This window comes from Carassius auratus, chromosome 22 (assembly GCF_003368295.1).
Source record: "Carassius auratus strain Wakin chromosome 22, ASM336829v1, whole genome shotgun sequence".
NCBI classification, from domain to species: Eukaryota; Metazoa; Chordata; class Actinopteri; order Cypriniformes; family Cyprinidae; genus Carassius; species Carassius auratus.
In genome coordinates, this window is record NC_039264.1 from 11,390,511 (window position 1) to 11,408,211 (window position 17,701).

At 36.8% G+C, this 17,701-nt stretch overlaps 1 protein-coding gene across 2 annotated transcripts in view; it reads right to left on the reverse strand.

Annotated features, from left to right (window-relative positions):
• Positions 1 to 17,701, reverse strand: part of LOC113039693 (bone morphogenetic protein 1-like) — a 70,525-nt gene that overhangs the window by 17,970 nt on the left and 34,854 nt on the right. For both annotated transcript variants that reach the window (XM_026197716.1, XM_026197715.1), the window contains exons 6-10: positions 17,477 to 17,582; positions 7,066 to 7,190; positions 1,974 to 2,089; positions 381 to 483; positions 162 to 278 (exon numbers count right to left, since the gene is read on the reverse strand). In XM_026197716.1, the coding sequence (XP_026053501.1) occupies positions 162 to 278; positions 381 to 483; positions 1,974 to 2,089; positions 7,066 to 7,190; positions 17,477 to 17,582 (567 nt within the window). The remainder of the gene's footprint in view (positions 1 to 161; positions 279 to 380; positions 484 to 1,973; positions 2,090 to 7,065; positions 7,191 to 17,476; positions 17,583 to 17,701) is intronic.

Here is a 17,701-nt window from a genome sequence, read left to right on the forward strand (position 1 = left end):
AAATGCAAGGCCAAAGTCGCAGTTGCAAAATATTAAATACATGAATGCTTATCTAAAATGCCAATTAGCTAAAGGCACAATTTTTTGACCTTATATGTACACATTTTTGGTTATAAATGTTTAAACATTTAATAATGGCTGATTTGGCTGTTTGCTGGTACCTTCATAAACAGCAGAGAAGCCCTTTCCCACCCAGTTGCTGCTGCTGCGAAACTCAATCCACAGGCGACTGTCAGTAGAGATGATCGGCTCCGGTAATTTATCCCCACAAAATCGACCTGTATACAGAGATACAAGCAGATAATTCAACATTAATTAATTCATCTTCACCTTGACTTGTTCACATTGTTCTTCTGAAATGTCAGGTGTTCATCTCAAACCTTTCAATGGGGCTTTCCTCCAATATCCATCTCTGATCTCCACATGATCATACCAGCACAGATGACTCCGGTATAAATCCATTGATGTAAAGTTCAGAATGATCTTAGGGAAGAAAATGTAGTAGTGTTACTTGAGGGAAGTTGGAATCTGTGAATGTCTTAAAGGGTTACTTCATCCCCAAAATTAAAATGTTGTCATTAATCATCAAGCGACGAGAATATTTTTGTACACAAAGAAAACAAAAATAACGACTTTCTGCAACAATTTGTCTCCTCTGTGTCTCTCTGTGGCTGACACAGAAGAGCGTATGCTGCTTGCGTCCAGCGGATATTCACCAAAATGGCACTACGGTTAAATACAGTCATTATTTTTGTTTTCTTCACGTACAAAAAGCATTTTCGTTGCTTCATAATGTTACGGTTGAACCACTGATGGCAGATGGACATTTCTGATGACGTCTTTCATACTTTTCTGGACCTTGACTGTGTAATGAAAAGCCTCTCGGTTTTAATCCAAAATATCTTAAATTGTGTTCAAAGATGAACAAAGCTTTTACGAGTTTGGACTACATGGGTTAAGTGATTAATGACAAAATTTTCATTTTGTGGAGGAGTATCCTTTTAATAACTGTGCAAATGCAATGACTCCAAACCAGATTTCAATTCTTAAATCCTAATTTTAGACAATCTACTTGGTAATTCAAAAAGAAAATGTTATTTTCAGATTTGTTAAGAAGTATGTATGAATATATATATATATATAGTTTTCCTGTAAGTAAAACATATTATTGGAGCATTTTGTTTTTTACAAGAGAATACAAATTTGTCTTTCTACGTCAAAAATGTCACGTTTAATTTAACATGTTATTTGCAGTATTATAAAAAAGTAACTATTTGTATTACTTAGTTACTTTTCACGGAAAGTAATGCATTACAGAACAACAACAAAAAAAAAAAAAACGTTTTATTACTTAGTTATTACTTAGAAATTGTATAACTTTGTGTTATGTTCATTTTGTGTTACTTTTGGTCATTTGGCTTATTTGTTTTTTTAATAATAATAAAAGTTATATTTTTGGAAACTGTAAAGACCCTTTCACACCAAAAGGGGAATTAATAAGAGGTTATTACAAAAGGTCACTCCGATATTTTGCTGTAAATTTAAAAGTAATGCGTTACTTTACTTGTTACATAAAGTAATCTGATTATGCAACTCACGTTACTTTTAATGCATTACCCCAACACTGTTTTTAATTGTGAAATTTACTAGCAATTTCTGAGTAAAACATTTTCAATATCAGTTTCTTTCACTTTAATCTGAAACTGTGAAATTTGGTAATGTATGTGAATAGTAATTTATTTTATTTATTATTTTTTAAACAGTTTTCAGTAACGACTCAAAGAATCAGTGAATCAGTTTTTTTAAACTGGTTCATTTAAAAGAACTGGAAAAACTGAGTGACCAAAATTAACTGGACTTCCCAACTCTATGTGGAAACAATATCACAATTTAATAAATTACATTTTATAGTCCTTAAATAGTCTCTCAAAACAGCTAATCAGATTGATTCATCCAAGCTGCTCTGTCTTCACCTTTTCTCCAGGTGTGACTGAGATTCTCCATATGCAGTGCATATAGGCTGAATAACCATTCGGAAAACCAGGAGAAGACAAGTTCCCACTGCTCTCCTGCAAACTGTCTCCACATCCTAAGAAAGACAGACAGAAAGAAAGGTCATGAGCTGTTGGTGTTCAAGAAGAGTTAAAAAGTGAATGGTTCATCATCATAAACAAGATGTGATCAGTTACACGATGGTCCACAGAGACATAAAACATTGTTGTGTGACACAGAACATAAACACAAAAGACCATAAAAAAGTCTGGATTGTCTTTCACAGTGTGTGCCTTTTTTCGCATCTGCTTCTAATGTTACACAACTGCCTAATATTCACAGCAAAGAGCAAGGGAAGAAAATAAAAGAAGCAACATTCAAACTAAAAGAGTTTTCATTCATGTGGTACTGCGTTGAATTAATGAAACAGTTCAAAGGCAACATACTGTATTAAATGTGCTGGGTAATTAAACGCTCTGGTGGTGACTGTGGAAATACATGGCAAAGCAGCATTGCTTCGTTAAATATCAGCAGTTTTGTATTTATAAAACATAACATGTAATGGATAATGTACAGCCTGCTTTATGCTGGGATCATGATAATCCTTTCAGCTTGTTATTTTGTGATAATGAACAGATGATGGTACAGTACTTTATTCTGTTCATTACACAAATACTAAATAAATAAACAGACAGGAAACATTAGTCTGATGTAGTGTAATTATCTATAATAAAAAAATAAAAACAAAACACACAATAAAAAAATATTGATACAATAAACAGTCAAAAGATAACATCAGATACATAGGACCAGACTACCCTAATTAAAATAAAATAAAATAAAATAAAAACTAATCTAAACTAAACTAAACTAAAATAATTACTGCTTACAGGTGCTCATTCAAAACAATGAAGCATTCACACATGCAACCATTTACCACAAATTACAAATGTGAACACCATAATATAAACATTAGATCAATTTAGCATAAATGACAGTATTCAATGATTGAGAACTGCACAAGCCAGTACAACAAGGCTGCTGTTTTACTTTGAATTCATTTTAATTTCAATGTTTTAATAGTTTTAATGAAATAGAAAAAAAAAAATTCAATCATAGCCTTTTGAAGATAAATAATCATGTTAAGCCATATTGTGTTTTCGATTTTGTTTATTATATATTTTTTTATTAAATTATTTGATTTCTATTCAGCATGCAAATAAAATGAAACAGTTACTGGGCTGCATATTGCATTAAATTAATTGCCTCATTAAATGCAAAAATGCCAGCACTTTCTTAACATATTCATTAAACGTAGCAAGTAATGGATAATACTCATATTTGCTCAGTTTTTTGTGAGCATGCAATACTTTCTAGTGGGCACAAAATAGTTTCTCGTGGGCAAGCAAAAGTTTCTCGTGCACACGCTACAGTTTCTCGTGGGCACGCAAAAGTTTCTCATAGGCAAGCAAACTTTTCTTATGGGCATGCAACAGTTTCTCGTGGGCACGCAACAGTTTCCTCATTGGCAAGCAAACGTTTCTCGTGGGCAAGCAAAAGTGTTTCGTGGACAAGTAACAGTTTTTTCGTGTGCAAGCAACAGTTTCTCGTTGGCAAGCAACAGTTTCTCGTGGGCAAGCAAAAGTTTCTCGTGGGCAAGCAAAAGTTTCTCGTGGACATGCAACATTTTCTAGTGGGCATGCAACAGTTTCTTGTGGGCACACAAAAGTTTCTCGTTGGCAAGCAACAGTTTCTCGTGGGCACACAACAGTTTCTCGTGGGCAAGCAAAAGTTTCTCGTGGGCAAGCAACAGTTTCTTGTGGGCAAGCAAAAGTTTCTCGTGGGCAAGCAAAAGTTTCTTATGGGCAGGCAACAGTTTTTCGTGTCCACACAATAGCTTCTTGTGTATACTTTGATAAAACAAAACAAATTACAATACGATATTAATAATGCACAGTTCTTAAAACAAATTAACTGGAATCAGGTTGAACATAACTCGGCAAATGCTCATATTTGCAAGTCTTTTGTTCACACTTAAGTTTTTTGTGAGCATGCAATACTTTCTTTTGAGCACACAGTAGTTTTTTTGTGTATACGCAAGTTTCTCGTGAGCACACAATACTTTCTCATGGGCATGCAATAGTTTCTATTGGCCACACAATAGTTTCTCGTGGGCAAGCAAAAGTTTATCGTGGGCACGCAACAGTTTCTTCTGGGCATGCAACAGTATCTCGTGGGCAAGCAAAAGTTTCTCGTTGGCATGCAACAGTTTCTCGTTGGCACGCAAGAGTTTCTTGTTGGCAAGCAAAAGTTTCTCATGGACATGCAACAGTTTCTCATGGACATGCAACAGTTTCTAGTGGGCATGCAACAGTTTCTCATGGACATGCAACAGTTTCTAGTGGGCATGCAACAGTTTCTCGTGGGCATGCAACAGTTTCTCGTTGGCAAGCAACAGTTTCTCGTGGGCACACAACAGTTTCTTGTGGGCAAGCAAAAGTTTCTTGTGGGCAAGGAAAAAGTTTCTTGTGGGCAAGCAAAAGTTTCTCGTGGGCAAGCAAAAGTTTCTCGTGGGCAAGCAAAAGTTTCTTATGGGCAAGCAAAAGTTTATCGTGGGCACGCAACAGTTTCTTCTGGGCATGCAACAGTATCTTGTGGGCAAGCAAAAGTTTCTCGTTGGCATGCAACAGTTTCTCGTTGGCACGCAACAGTTTCTCGTGGGCAAGCAAAAGTTTCTCGTGGACATGCAACAGTTTCTATTGGGCATGCAACAGTTTCTCGTGGGCACGCAAAAGTTTCTCGTTGGCAAGCAACAGTTTCTCGTGGGCACACAACAGTTTCTTGTGGGCAAGCAAAAGTTTCTCGTGGGCAAGCAACAGTTTCTTGTGGGCAAGCAAAAGTTTCTCGTGGGCAAGCAACAAGTTTCTTGTGACCATCCAATAGCTTCTTGTGACCACAATAGCTTCTTGTGGACACAGAATACTTTCTCATAGGTATGCAATATTTTATCGTGGGCATACAATACTTTCTTATGGCCACCCTAGCTTCCTGTGGGCACACAATGTGTGGTACTCATGAGAAGGAGAAGCAGACGACTACCAATACACAGAAGAATGTGTGTTTATGTGTGTGTAGTTCTGTTGCTAGAACCTTAAACAATTTTAGCCATCTTAGTCAAATTTACTGGAGTTCAAGGACATGAGGAGACTATGCAGCATCAAGGAGGATTTTGGAAATTTGGGGAAAATTCCAGCTTACATCGATTTGACTACAGGAGTATAAAACACTGATGAGCACATTTCTGCTTCGGTTACTGATACTATCAGTACACCCGTTGACCAGAGGCACTGACTAGGACAAGACAAGAAACCAAAAGCTGGAGACAAGAAGCGGACTAAACCTTTGATTGAAACTGTGCTTATTGTATTTTATACCTTAGTGGCTGAGTATTATTTGCCTTTATATTTTTGTTTATTATAAAAAGAAACAACCAATTGGAATACATTTTGTGGTCACACTTTATTTTAGGGTCCAATTCTCACTATTAACTAACCATTAACTATGACTTTTGCCTCAATTAACTCCTTATTTGCTGCTTATTAATAGTTTATAAGGTAGTTGTTAAGTTTAGGGTATTGGGTAGGATTATGGATGCCATGCATTATATGTACTTTATAAGCACTAATAAACAGGCAATATGTTAATAATAGACATGCTAATAAGCAACTAGTTATTAGTGTGAATTGGACCCTATACTACAGTGTTACCAATTTTATTGATTACAAAACTGCCTATCAAGGTTTTGAAGTATAGTGTTTTAAGACTGAGTAAGAACATAACATAAAGGAGTAAGTTGTAAGTTGTAAATATTTGAAATGCTTAGAATTTAGACTTGATCAAAGTACACACCACAAAATAAATTTTATAAAACCTTAAATGTTATAAAAAACAAAAACAAATGTAAGATATTTGAAGAGTTTTTAATTACTGCTGGTTTAGGCATGCCATTGCTTGAAGGTTTAAACTCATTCACTCTATGGTACCATCTTTTTGAACAACTCTACATCTCCAAATTTACATGGAAAATGTCTTGACCCCCTTGTACAGTGTTTAGTTGTTGTATACTAGACAGCAAGTGTTCTCTCCTCTGTTTTATCAGGGAAAGAAGACAAATTACAAACTTCCTGTGCTTGACCAGTGTTTACTCCTGAGCTCAATATACGGCACCACATCGATTGTGGATGCCACATTATTTCCAGACAGCGTAATCTCAACATAATCGCACCAAAGAACTCTGAAATGGGAGCAAATGCCAGTGAATGACACTAAAACTGTTTTATGAGTATGAGCATTTTTGTCTTGCTTTCCATTAAAAATAAATAAATACAAATCTAAACATCCTTCTAACAAGGCAAATTCACTTGAAGTGTTTACTTCAAAATGTATTTGTTCAACAAAAAGAGATGGGAATAATGCATTACTAAGTGATTAATTACTATAATTTAACTACTTTTCTTTAGATTTATTTTCTGTAATTTACAGTAACAATCAATTACTAATTAATACTATTTATTGTTAACTGTAATGTAGTTACAGTTAATAATATATAATTTATCATCCAAATTTTACATTTAATGATAAAAAGTATGTTTATAATGTAACCTTCTATTTTTAAATAGTTTGTTCGATTTATGTTATTTTTAGTTATTTATATGAAAGAATTAAAATAGCTGTTTCATGTATTGTTCAACTGGTTGATACGGGATTTAGAAATGAATTACTAATATGTAATTCAATACTTTTAGAAAGAGTATTTACCACAGTAATCTAATAACACTGTTGGAAATTGTTTTGCATGATTTTGCTGTCCAGACCTAAATACTTGTGAAGTTTGCAGTAAGACATGTTTTCATGATGAGTTTACAGTTTCCAATGACCCAGATTTTCTATCTTCATCCTCTTTTACTCTTGTTAAGTCTGACAGGAGATTCTCCTTATTTATACACAAGGAAGATTATGTGACAGTTAAGCCTACTTGTAATTCTATACGGTTTATATTTGTAATTTTCTTACTTGGACACTTGTAAAGTTTGCGTGCCTGTGTGATGTCTCCTTTACTCAATCTGGTCCTCTGACCGATGGGCGGCCGAACTCCATTCACATCATATCGTGGCAGAATGGTGTCCAAAAATATCCCTCTGTCAGGAAAAAATAAAAATAAAAATCACTTAAATCGAAATGAATAGACACATCTAATCTTTCTTGTTCTGTTAATAACCAGTCACTTTCTCTTGTTTCCAGGAGTGTCTAACAAAACTCTCCACACCTGCACAAAGATTCATGGGTACTTGTATTAACTCAAACGCTATCTCTATTAACTCAGTATCTTTAAAATACTGCAGTGGCAAGTTTCAGCAGAAGTACAGAATGTGATGGCTAGGACTCGATAGGCTGTAAAGTCATCTGTGGAGCAGACAACAAATCAAAGGGAATTCGAGCCAAGCCGTGTTATCCGTGAAAGCAGTAATGAAAGTTGCAGCCTGTGGCTTGTCTGTTTTCCTGTTGTTGTTTCATTGTAACACTACAATCTTGAGTCTCAATATTGAAAGCTTTACATTGGTCTGCAAGAATGCCTCAGATTCAGCATTAGCATGTATTATTTAAATCCAGCACTACATAATCTGACAATGTTTTATAAGGCAAAAATACAGACAGATCTGATCCATATGTACATAAGTCAACTACAGTGTATAAGGACAGTTTTGGGTAAGTTACTCTAAAAGAAAGAGTGTAATTAGATTACTTGACTAATTAATTTATTGAATTGCTTACCAGTAATTACTTTCTAAATCCCATACCAACAGTGACCAGTTGAACAATACAAGGAAAATTAAATACAAAGTAAATTAACATTAAAATAACATTATATATTTTGATGTTAAATCCACTATTGTTGTATACTGAATTGTCCATCATTCACCACAGTATTTAATTCAGTTACTCCAGAAGTAACTGTAATTACATTAAAGGTAACTTTAAAAAAAAAAAGATAATAGTAATTGATTTACAGTATTTCATTACCTAGAAATGCACAAGACTCAACACTGCATATGGAATTTAACAACACAAGCACTTCCTGTGACATGTTCAGTTGTCTTATAGAGATTTGACATTGTTTATAATGCTCACATTTGTTATTGAATACAAAACTGTAAAGTACAAAATTTGGTGCCCCAAAAAAATTTAGATGCAACGAAAGTTTTAATTTAGTCAAAAATTGGAAATGAAAATAAAATTTTGTAGCGTAAAATTTATGTTCTGGCATTACAAATTCTCCAATCAGTTTTCTGTGTAAGTGAAGACATTATAACATGCATACAGAACTTGTGGTTTCCTTTGGTTACTAACATTGATTGCTTGCTTGCTTGCTTGCTTGCTTGCTTGATTGATTGATTGATTGATTGATTGATTGATTGATTGATTGATTGATTCATTCATTCATTCATTCATTCATTCATTCATTCACTGAATAATTGATTCAATGATTGTAACGTCTCAAATGAGACTGTGACCACAAATGTTTCAGGTATATGTTTGGCCTTTTACAAACATTTCCAAAATTACTTGTTTTGTTTCAGATTATTTGCTACGTTACAAATCTGTTGCAAGACCCCCGAACCACCTCTGATTGTGGATTAAGGAAGATGATCATACATTTTTTTCCAACCCTGGAAGACTACAACTGTGTCACATCAAACCAATCAACAGTAGTCCGGATGATGATGACTCAAACATAATTAAAACCCAAAATTGTCTGATAACTCTATAGCACTGACAGAAAAACAATGACTTCACTAAATCCAGCAGACCTGAGAAAGATAGTGACCACTAAACTAGCAGCCAAAAAAAGACCTGAATTCATGTTCTACTTGGCAACCTCACATGGAGCAATAACCTCCTGTGTGATGTCACAGGACTCCTGATTGAATGCTCCAGGCCTGATGCTTCCTTAAACGTCATGACATCATGAGAGCATGTGTCTGTAAATAAGCTCTAAACAAAAGAAATGGTGAGTAAATATGGAAGGGATTTGATCTTTCCATGACATTACGTTCCCTAGTCCTACCAACTCTGACTGAAAAAACATTTGCTCAATTCAACAAAGAGTGATTCAGTATCAAATCCTGTCTGTTCTCTCTGCCTTCTTTTCGTACTTTGACACTCTTTGCTAGTTTATCGTCGTGCTTTTCACTTGGTGGTGGCCAGCGAGGGTCTGTTCATTTGTTTGTTCCCATGGGAACCTTCCAGACAACAGCAGGCATGTTCAAATAGGGAAGGATGGCCTTCCCAGAGCTCAATTACAACCTTAATATTAGAGAAATCAGCAGAGAAATGCAACCCACATTTCAAATAAATAAACAGAGCTGTGATTTAAATATGTACTATCTGCTGGTTCAAACCAAACTCAAAGACACTTAAAGCTACAAGAGACAACATCATTTTAATCAAAAGATAAATACTACAATATCTGTGAATCTGAAGGTGATATTGAATGAAAAAAAGTGAATGTTATATATATATATATATATATATATATATATATATATATATATATATATATATATATACAAAACATTTATTTATTTATTTTAATTTGTTTATTTATTTTTCAATTGCCAACTTTTTGGTGCATCACTTATAAATTTAAGTTTTGGCTTTACAACATTTAGTTTTTTTGTAAAAGGGAAGACATTAAAGTGCCTCTATTATGCCTTTTCGAATATTACCTTTCATGCAGTGTCATGAACATAAACTATCTACAAAGTTGTGAAATCGACGATGATTGGTTTCTCGGCACAGAGTGTGGCTCACGACCGCGTTCTGCTCCTGCTCCTTTCTTGCCGGAGGTGCATGAAGAGGTGTCAAAGTCGTGGAAACCACACATCTCCATCTTCTGTCCTCACTACCCTCAATGGCGGGGCAGCCATGGGGTATGTATACATTGCCCAGGTGGAGAGAGCGGTTGCAGTGAACTTTTGCCCGCAAAATGCCGCCATTCGGAGGAATTGTCCGCATCTCCCGTCAAAAGCATGTAAGCTGTCGGAGGCTATCGCTGCTAAAGCTTACAATGCCATGGGCTAAACTGTCTCTGCCCTGCATGACATGGCTATCCTGTAGGTACAACAAGCCAATGAACTAAAACAAATGCACGTGGGTATTGCCGACCCAAGGTTGATGCAGAAGCTGCATACAGCGACTGACTTTGCCTCATGGGCAACAAAAGTCAGCTTTGGAGGTCAAGAAGTGCCAACTCTGGCTTAACCAGGCCGAGATGAGAGACACTGACAAAGTATGGGTTCTTGATGCTCCCATCTCTCAGGATGGCCTGTTTGGCAACACTATCGATGTCTTTGCCCAGCAATTCTCTCCAGTTCAAAAGCAGATTGAGGCCATTCAGCACATCTTGCCCCGGTAGTGATCCTGCCACCGTTCCGTTGTGGGCCATGCATTAGCCTGCTTGTTGCCCTGAGCACCCTCCTGCATCCTTCAGCTCCGGAGTGTTGCCCCCTCCTGGGTGTTTGCGCACGGCACCTCTCTGGCAGACATCTGTCAAGCTGTAGGCTGGGCAACACCTAAACCCTTTGTGAGTTTTTACAACATTCGTGTAGAGCTGATTTCTTCCAATGTTTTGGGTAACAGGTAAGTGGTCAGAAGGACTGGCTCAGTGTCATGCTTGCCGCGCCATTCCCCCTCACATGGGGATGTGAGCGCCTTTCTCCTCTTAGTAGATTTCCCTGGCTGGCGAATCCTGGTCAAGCATCCTCCAGCACCCTCGGCAGTAAGACTTAGTGGAGCACTCTAACGCCAGGCCCAGTGTTAGCATGCCGGGAGTCCCGATCAGCCCCTGTACTGGGCTAGGTGTCCATTTGTCTTGATTCCCTACGGGTAATCCCACATGTGAATTCTTCCACAGTAAGATTTCCCTCTCTGTAAACCTCGGTCTTCCCTTGACAGACCTGCTCTGTCAGTCTCTTATTAATAATAATTCATTACATTTATATAGCGCTTTTCTAGGCACTCAAAGCTCTTACATAGTCAGGGGGTATCTCCTCATCCACCACCAGTGTGCAGCATCCACCTGGATGATGCGACGGCAGCCATAGTGCGCCAGAACGCCCACCACACACCAGCTTACTGATGGAGAAGTGACAGAGTGATGAAGCCAATCAGCAGATATGGGGATTGTTAGGAGGCCATGATGGTCTGAGGCCAATGGGCAAATTTAGCCAGGATGCCGAGGTCACACCTCTACTCTTTACGAAAGAGGGATTTTTAATGACCACAGAGAGTCAGGACCTCGGTTTAACGTCTCATCCGAAGGAGATGAGAGATGGCAGTTGTTCCATCTCTACTCTAAGGTAGGACCTGCCTCAGAGACCCATTCCATATGCAGTACTGCCCCATGGGTCAGTCCATATCAGTATTTCCACATGTCACCTCCCTTCGGATAGGATGTGGTCTCCATAGCAAACTTTTTCCTTAAGGCTTGTTTCCCCATTTTTCTGCCAGGCTGAAAGAACAAATGGGAAATATTTTAAACTTTTTTTGTGGATGGAAAAGCCTTCTCCAGCAGCAATGTACTCACCGTTGGCCCCTGTTTGGTACCATTGTCAGTGAATTCTGCCGGGGCTTTGGGAAGGTTATGATCTTAGTGTAGCTTTTGTGGCAAGCCTTGACTTGTCAACAATTGCAGCAATACAGGTTTGTGACAAGTGTTCAGGTTGTGGTGTTTTTTATGGACCCCATATGTCGTTCGACATAGCTCGTAGTGACCGACAGATAGGGAACGTCTCTGTTACGTACCTGATGCAGGGTATGTAGACGTTATGTCCCCATGCCACAACCTTGAACCATTTGCTGTTGCCGGGACACATTCTTGGCTCCACAGCGTAAAACCTGAATGAGTGGATGCATGCTGTCGCCTTAAATACCTGTAGGCACGAGAAGTGGCTCAGCATGCAAAATCCACTAGCCAATTTTCATAGCTGTTTTCTCTTAAACTCAGAGATGATTGGCCTCCAAAGAGAGACCTCATATGTCATCCAACATAACGTCTCCATTTCCTCCATCAGGAAACGAGGGTTACGTATGTAACCAAGATGATTTTTATCTATTTCTGTCAACATAAAAATATTATGTTTAATAATAATAAATATTAAGAATTATAATCATGTCATAAAAATGTTATAATGGAAATTAACTTAATATTCTTCAATAAGCTTCATTTTATTTAGATTTATTTAAAATAATATTTTTATCTTTTGATTTTGTGATGAAATGTGACCTAGGCATGTTTTTGTAAGCATCAGCCTTATTGTGGGTCTGCGAGTAAGGGCTGAACAGTAGATGTGTGGGTGAGTGCTAGCGTTAGCACTCACTGGTGTCATCTCACACTCAAGACATACTGCAAGCACTTTATTTGCTTTTGGCTCAACTTGCCAGTACCAATTTCATGAAGAACAAGTTCTGTGAGCAGGGTGGGTGGAATGGGTGCCAGGAGACAAAAGTAGGGGGTCGGAAAACATGCCCCAGACAAAAAGCTACGAGGCTCACCCGCTTCTCGGGGAGAAAAGTTTAGGGAGAAAAAACCTGAGGGAAGGCCATGAAATCCCACGGAGATTTACAGTACGAGTACTCTTCAAACACAGCAGGGACGATGGGAATAAAGGACAGTGGACAAACATAGAAAGAAGAGATTGTTAGCTTGTCTCAAGGTGATGCTAGCTTTCTGATGTCCTTCTGGCAAAGTCAAGATGCATAAATCCATGTAACTTACCTTTTAATTTTTAAATTCCAAAAAAATAAATAAACACACACACACACACACACACACACACACACACACACACACAGATAACAAATCAGCATATTAAAATGATTTTAAATTGCAATTATATTTTCATAAATGCATTATTACAGTTTAGCAATAAATAAATTTATAAATGTCACTTGTTTTAATAAATAATATGCTAAATAAGGTAAAATATTCTGCTTAATAACCTAGAAAAACTGGAGCAAAAACTGGAGCATGAACTTAAGTTTGACAAAAGTAAAACCACACTCAAACAGACACACAGAGATAAATCTCACCCTCACAACACTGCAACTCCGGTATTATGAAGACATTTGGATTCTACCTAGAACCCTACATGAATAAACTGCAATTTGTTCCAAAAAAGAAAAAGGCGATATGTACGCCAAAAGAGAATAGAAGAGAGCAGAGGAGGACAATAAGAACAAAAGGAGAGGAAACAGATGGTTCTTATATAGATGTGTGTTTGCGTGTGCCTCGACTCATGTTACGCTCGCTCTGGGGAACGCTGGCTGTAGGTTGTCAAAACTAGTCATGAAAAACTTTTGATAAATACATGAAATGAGAATTACATTTTTTAGTCCCTTCAGCAAATTCTTTTGAGGACACTCCAAAAGTTCCTGTAAAGGGAGATGGAGATAACAAGTCGAAGACGTCTCAGTCTACAGCTAACATTTCTTATACATAACATGTAGTGTAACAGTAGTGTTCCTTCAAGATTAAAAATAGGATAAATGATTAAAAATAGGATAAATCTGATATCCACGAGTTGATGGGGAATTAAAATGTTATTGTACACTAGATTAGGGGTGCGCAACAAATATCGTACGATAATTAATCCGAATCTCGTCAGTAAAGCCGGTTCTCTAATCAGCAGTAAATTCCATCAGGTGCTTGATTTCACATAGAGCAGCTGTTACTTCATGGAGCCGTTGTTAACTGACTAGCTGCGCAAATCCACGTTCATTATGACCGTTTATTTGCGCAGCTAGTCAGCTAACAACGGCTACATGCACCCCTACACTAGATTATACAACACATAGCTATATTTATTTCTTATGTTGCTTCAACACATGCTATAGTTTGTTATATGAGAAAGCAAACCATTCTGGTAAAAAAAAACGTGTAGGGGTCTGCATGTCTGCAGACTCTTTGTTAATTAAGAATGAGCCTGAATGGGTGTTTAAACTGTTATCCTCAAATGATTATTCGTGCGGCTCTTGTTTTTTGCCATACAGTATAACTGTTTTTGCTGTTTGTATGAACATAAATAAATTTTTTCCAAGACTGTTGAAAATACAAGACTTTCTTGTTTCAGTTGGTGGTGCTACTGAACTTCCATGACCCATAACAGCTACATCAATGTGATCAGCCGAAAAGCCAAACAATTGGGTGTAGTTTAATGTGATACACACAATGAATGTAGAACATATGAGACACTGCCTGTTTATAAGTCAAAAATGTCTGACTTGTTGGGTGGAGCTAATGTCTGTGGTGTGAAAGTTGTCCGACTTGATGAGACCTATATATGTTTAAAGCTTAGTGAACATAGCTGAAAACGTATGCACAATAGACTTCCCTGAATATGCCCATATTCTAGGTGGCGCTATTGAGTTCACTGTTCACAAACATCTATGAACCTTTGCCAAGCCATTAAAAGAGATAACTCTTATAAAGGTGTGTAAAGGATCATGGAGCATGACAAGTACCTCAAAAGACATGATCAAACATGAAAAGGATATTAGTGTTTAATGTGTTGTCAAAAATCCATTAATATTTCGAATCAGTAGTTTGTTGTTGTCATTACGAAAACATCTGAAATAATTTAGAAAAAAGATTGCTAAAAGTTCTCCACCAGTCGGTGGCACTACAACTGTTACCCACACTATCCACATCAAAGTGAAAAGTGCACAAATCAGCATGTGTTTCCAGTTTGCAGTAAATCACATGATGCACACAGAAGATAAAGGTCACTTCCTGCTTCATGGTTTTGACGCTTATTTATTGCATCACCTTGGCAACACCTTTCGAGAAAATCCTCTACAATTTAACATCTTCAGTGACTTGGCATGATTGTGCTGAAGTTTGGTGCCATTTACATGAATTCCCTAGAAGGGTCTTTTCGAAAGCAACAGCATGCCATTTTCAAAACAAACCAAAATGGCCAACTTCCTGTTGGGTAGAGCTAAAACAGTTAATAGGGAATTTATTTGTCATGAAGATGGCAATGTCCCTATGAAATTTCGTTACGATCAGACAAAGTCTTTGGCAACCGTAAATAAAGTTTGAAATTGTAGAGGGTGCTAAGGAGACCCATGGCCACTCCCAAAATCAAATGACCACAGAATTGCTGCTCAGTTTATAGGTATATGAGTTTATGGACTAGGGGGCGCTGTGGAGCCGATGAGGCGCATCCCTCCAAAATTGCACTATTTAATCAAAATATGTCCAAGTTGTTGCAGAAAGACTAAATGAAAGTGTCTCAAACAGAGTTTAGCATAAAGCTAGCCCGTTTTCTTGCTCTACTCTAGAGCCATGGTGATAGTAGAGTACACTTTGGTAAATGACAGGATAAGTCACTGTGGTTACACAAACGTCATCAACAGAAATGAATTGTTTTAGTGTGTGTGCAAGCGTGTGTTCAACTAATGATGGAAAAGAGGTCAGTCAATCCACTGAATGAAAAAATTATGATGATAAAACAACTGGCTTTAGTGACTTTTAGGCAAATAAATGCCACATAAACAACATCGCAATTCAGTTAATGTCTTAAGATCAATGCCTAGCATTTCCCACCAAATCAGTGCTCATTTGTTCCTGTCATACATGAAGAGAACTGCTTCATCTTTTCAGCAGAAACTGTATTCATCTTTTCTGTTATCCATCTATATTTACAGTTTTTTATAATAAATAATACAAATAAATGCAGCCTAGCGAGCAGAACAAACTTCTTTAAAAAATATTTTAATTATTGTCAAATGCAAACTTGTGTTTACAGTTATTCCGATCCAAAATCCTTCCACAAGGTTTTGTCCTACTGCCCACCCAGTGCCGAGAGGCATGAGGAGAAGCAAGAAGTTAATTAAATGAATCTGAGATTGAGAGATCGGATCATCAAACAGAACTGAAGCTAGATGATCTCTGAACCGATCCTTTCCACACAGGGAAACTGACTGGCTCCGACTGCTCTATGAACAACTGACAGGCACTGAGAAGCACAAAAGTGGCATTGTGAAAGCTCAGCAGAAAGAGTGTAAGTGGAGAGAGATGCTCAGATAGCCGTCCCACCGCAGAACTGCTGATGCCTCATTCAGAGGTCACCCTGAGACTAATGAGAAGAAGTGCTGGAGAGACTACACCATTAAAACATCACTCAGCATAAAACACTGCCAAGAGGAATCCTCTACAAAAATGAGCAGCAATCAAACCATATGAATAGCTGAGCTGTTTGAATTATGAATATTACAAGAGTAAATGAAGGCAATTAGAAACAATTAGAGCTGTGTTTTCTTAAAGGAACAGTTCGCCTAAAAATGAAAATCATTTTGTTATTTATTCATCCTCGTTGCTTCAAACCTGTGTAATGTTATTTTTATATTTATGTTTTGAAGAACTGTTGCGCAGCTCTTGCCTTCTGATCTCACAAACTGGAAAAAAAATGAAATCGAACTGATTAAACACTGATGATTCTGCTTCCTTTTGAAGCTCATGTCTAGTCCTAGTCCTTATCTTGTTCCCTAGGAACTGTTGTTGTATAGCAAGAGTTGCAGAAACATTCTTCAAAACCCATATTTATATTTATATTAAGCTCAATATAAGGAAATATAAGCAAGCATGTTTAGAATAAGAATAACTAAATAAAGGCCTATTTAAAAAAAAGAAAAAAGAAAAAAAGAAAACAATAAAAGATTGATTAATTATTCTTTTAATTATTGTTATTCTTTTTTCCTTTGATGCAAGTCAGTGAGACTTTTGTCTGTTTTATCATCTGCCAAAAAAACTGTTTGCTAAGCGTGTTATATTGTTTACATTCATTTCATATGTTGTATAATTATGTATTTTATGTATTTGTGCATATACTTTTAGTGTATATATAATATATATAATTCGTTATGGATATAAATTCATGTAATTTATTTAATTACGTATTTTAAATCAAAGTGTAACACTTTTTAAGTGTGATAATTTACTTAATTGTAGCGTAATTAATAATATTTTTTTATCATTAAATAAAAAATACAAAATTATATTAGTGCGGTCAAATGAATGTGATAATGATAATCACAATTAACCGTTCGACAGAACTAAATTATATATTTTAAATAAATATGGATGTATTTCATAAATATATATATATTAGGGGTGTAACGGTACGTGTATTCGTATCGGACCGTTTCGGTACAGGGCTTTCGTGTATATATATATACACACACACACACACACACACACACACACACACACACACACACGATGAGATATCTGTCTATATGTCTTTATGTAAGCATGTATGTGTGTATGTGATTTATATTAAATATGATTTAACTAAAGGGTTAACATTTTGGTATAAGGAAGGATATTATTAAAAATAACACAATACTTTGAGGTTCTTACCTGGAAAAGGTGTTTCTTGCATAGTGCATGATGCTGTCGAAGTCATAGCCCTCTCCGAGTGAGTCCACATCAGCAGGCTCCATCTTCAGGAAGTTGTACTCCTGTCCTATGAGACCAAACCGAGAATGAGACTCAGACAGGAAGTGATCTCAACAGTAAGAGCCCATCCAGACAAAAGATCAATCACTAAATGATCACTGTGAGGGTTATTTCATTACTATGTCA